At 39.9% G+C, this 3,868-nt stretch overlaps 1 protein-coding gene across 1 annotated transcript in view; it reads left to right on the forward strand.

Annotated features, from left to right (window-relative positions):
* The window catches only part of LOC101856416 (DNA-directed RNA polymerase III subunit RPC9), an 8,432-nt gene extending 5,950 nt beyond the window's left edge, over positions 1–2,482 (forward strand). The window contains exon 2 of the mRNA XM_005095861.3: positions 1,707–2,482. Coding sequence (XP_005095918.1) covers positions 1,874–2,332 — 459 coding nt within the window. The 5' untranslated portion in view covers positions 1,707–1,873 and the 3' untranslated portion in view covers positions 2,333–2,482. The remainder of the gene's footprint in view (positions 1–1,706) is intronic.
* The last annotated feature ends 1,386 nt before the right edge of the window (positions 2,483–3,868 follow it).

Genomic DNA, 3,868 nt, shown 5'->3' on the forward strand with positions numbered 1-3,868 from the left:
TGATGTCATGCTGGACAAGAATCAGAGTCCGAATAGTCACTTCGAATTGCAAAATATTGAATTAAAGATGGTGAAATTAGAGGGGTTGGGTGTTTCCTCCTCTGGCTCTCCCCCTGAAAGTGAAACCCGCCACTGTTGCTATGCCTAGTTCACATTAATAGAAGTAAACACAGTGGGCCCACCAAAGTTCAATCCAGCCGAAAATGCAATCATTAAGATCAAATAAAGTTCATGATGAACCATCAATTATCTTAAACACTCATGAGTAGGGACAGAGTAGAGTCTAACTGTAGTGTAGTATAATTAGAACCTAGGTGGGGGTGGTATTACTCTATTACTACTTTTAAAATTTCTTTTGTCTTTCCATCTCTAGCACAAGATTCTGTATATATACGTATATTTTTGTAGGTAGTGTCAATTGCCACCGAGTCAGTGACGCGGTGACAATTGACAAAAATTGACTTTTTGTCAATTGCGTAGCTTATTGTGCTCGAGTGCATGGTGTTGTGCGTTCGCCTCTCTGTCCCTCTGTGTGTTTGTGTGTGTGTGTGTGTGTATGTGTGTCTTTTCCTGACCCCCGTCCCCCAATTTATGTTCCCCGATATAACGTGAATTTCTGCTTCAAGAGTTTGTGTGCGTTTGTGACCTTCTACTTCTAGAATTGCCTGTGTTGGTTCTACACCAGAGAGTTTACAGTAATACTATTATTACTGTAAACCCTCTCTGTTCTACACCAAAGTGTTGGCTAAGGCTAGCCTAGATCTAGGCCTACGTCTCATTGAAAACACGCCAAGCTGGTACCGTAGCTCTAGACTAGATGCTCATCCAATGAAATTAGTTGAGAACAAATTGACCCATTAGACACACATTATGTATAATGCTAAATAGATAGTGTTGTTTTCAGACTTGACACCGCTTCACTCGGTGGCAATTGACAAAAAGTAAATTTTTGTCAATTGCCACCACGTCACTCGGTGGCAATTGACGCTACCATTTTTGTAATAGCCTACATTTCTTTTTGTGTGTGGAATACACTTGTACTACTAGGCCATCTCCTGTCTTAACTGTCACGATTAGACACATTCAGTCTTCTTAGCCCCTACCTTTTATTGACAGTTTTCAGTAAGGCTTCATCTCATGTAGACTCCCGGCCTAAATCTAATCCTGTTTTTTAAATCTGTGTGGCAGATTTATGTTTGCTACTACTACCGTATGTTTTTTGTTATGATCCCTGAGAGTGAGACATTCCATTTTGGAATCTACTTGACTGACATTTTTTCTTGGATGCTGTTGACTACTTTACTTTATTCCAATGTCTGATCTTTGCTTATAATTTTGAACATTTGAAAACTTCTCCTTGATACTTATATAGTGGTATCCTATTAATGACTGATGTTTTACACCTCTAGTCTATTGACACATTGAGTTGACATAATAAATGATTTTGGAGCCTGTGCTTTGACTCTATTTATTGTCAAGGTCAAGGTAAGGAGAAAAATGAAAAACATATAATAAAATAAACGTCTCACTTCCAGAAGTAAAGGGGCATCTTTCCTTTTCTTTTAACGCACAGCAGGTCACCCCATTTACAAATGATGCCTGAAGCTCAGGGGTCATCCCCTTAATGTTGATTTAATTTTTGAATCAGGTTATGATGATGTAAATCTTTTAACTAATTTCTGCTTTTGTTTTGTTTGTCTCGGCAGCTCCTATTCATAATCGTCGCCCTGGTTTGGTCGTATGTATTCGCAGCAGGCAGACATGCTTCTCAGCGAGAGTTGCCTGGCCACTGAGTGACTTTATAGACCGAAATATCCCAGAACTAGAGTAGCTGCCAGTGTGTTTCTAACTGTGTCACAAAGTGTGAAGCAACATGGAGGTGAAAAGCAAGAATCATGCGATGCTCAGTAATTACGAAGTTTTAGGCTTGCTGAAAGACATTCAGGCCGGAAGAGGCCAAAAGAAGCCGAATAAGTTTCAAACTAATTTGGCTACCATCACTTACGAGACAATTAAGTGTCTGGAAAACTGGCCATGTGCTCATCATACGCCCAGTGGTCTCAGCGCCGCCATGAAAGCGCTGGCTCCATACGGTCTTACCGCAGCAGAAAAACTGCAGCTGATTAACTTGTGCCCCAGCTCAGCTGTCGAGATTCAGCTGATTGTGGAAGAGAGTGAGGAGAGGCTTTCAGAGACTCAGATTGAGGAGCTCTTGGACTTACTGGCTACTCACATTCCCGGCCCCGACACGCAGAATGAACAGGCTGAGGAGGAAGAGGAGGAGGAGGAAGATCAGGGGGATGCGTATGATGTGACTGACGCCTCTGCATAAAGAAGTCTGGTGGTAGTCTCTCTCAGCAGACTCGAGGGCAGCTTTTGATCTGATTCTGATGTGAAAATGTTGGGGAAACTTACTTTACTTACTTTGGAGGAGCAAGTTTCGGTCCTGTGCTACGTGTGTAGCGTCTGTGATTGTTATATGTTATAATGTTGTTCCAGGACCTTTTTAACCCCATCCAGCTAGGTCTTTCTTGGTCTTCCTCTTGATTTGAAGCCGGATTCTCGGGTGTTGTAAGCTCTAGCGCTAGTTGTTTGTGGGGCATTCTGGTTAGATGTCCGAACAATTTGACTTTGACGCGAATGTTGGGGGAAATGACAAACATTTTAGAAGCAGGTCTATTGATGAAAATTGTGTGGTTGATATGACTCCACTGTAGTGTGACAGCGATGAAAAAGTTGTCATGTTGCAATTTCGCAATGTGTGATGGATGGATGTCTGTCAATGTCATAGATGACCTTACAATAGTTTGAATGTTGCAATTTGCTGTCATTTTGTAATTAATTGAGAGTGAAAGTCTTGTTGTTTTAGTTGTAATCTTAAATTGTATGATTTTCATTTTTCTGAAAGCAAGATGGATTATAACTTAGATGTGGTTATTTTGTAAACTGTAAAAAGAATTCCGTTTCTGTGCTTTAATGTATGAGGGGTAGGAAGTCGCTCTGTCAGAAATAAATACCTGAGTTGAAAACTTTTTAACAAACATTATCAACCCTTACAGTTACAGTAAGTTACAGCCCCAGTTACATATGAGGCAGTGTGGTGAAATCAGGCTCTCGTCAAAGTAATGGAATCGGAGAAACAGGCTTTTTTCCCCCAGTTTGGATAATTTTATCGAATTTTTTTTTTTTTTTTTGGCTTAACCTCTTTTAGGTCCATAAAAAACACATTTCCGTGTATGAATTTTACTGAAAAACTTTGATTAAAGGCACAAAATATGTCATTTTCCAGATTTCAAAGACTCTTTAAGCTATTGGAGTTACCGCACTTTGACGGCCAATTTCTCAATAATTTCACCACTGAAACCAGGCGATCTCACTTTTTTCAATCGCTAATATTTTGATCTTGACTTCTCTTCAAGATAGATGGATATTTATTTTATTGGAAGCAAGGCAAATAAATCAGCTTTCAGGTGATACCAATAACTCCGCATGCCCAAAAATTGACGAGAGCCTGATTCCACCGCGTCGTGACGCATAATTAGGTAATAGGGTTCAGTATTTTGCTCGAATGGATGTGTCCTTGGTACAGACAATTTACGCAAATTTTCCTCACGTTATCTCTAGGTTGGAATAAGTAGTAATTGAGTACTCGGCTAAAACCGTGACTTATCTTGTGAGTTTAGTATCAAATTAATGTGTATGTCAGTGAAATTGCAGCTTGCACCGAATAGTTCCAATTTGGATTCAAGGAAGCTGAGAACAATTCAGAATGTTACCAAGTCTGTCTGAATAATGAATTTTAACACGCATGTGAGCTTACTTTCGAGTTGAAGTATGGGCCTTAATAAAATGTAATGTACATGATGCT

This window comes from Aplysia californica, unplaced genomic scaffold (assembly GCF_000002075.1).
Source record: "Aplysia californica isolate F4 #8 unplaced genomic scaffold, AplCal3.0 scaffold00115, whole genome shotgun sequence".
Classification (NCBI taxonomy): domain Eukaryota; kingdom Metazoa; phylum Mollusca; class Gastropoda; order Aplysiida; family Aplysiidae; genus Aplysia; species Aplysia californica.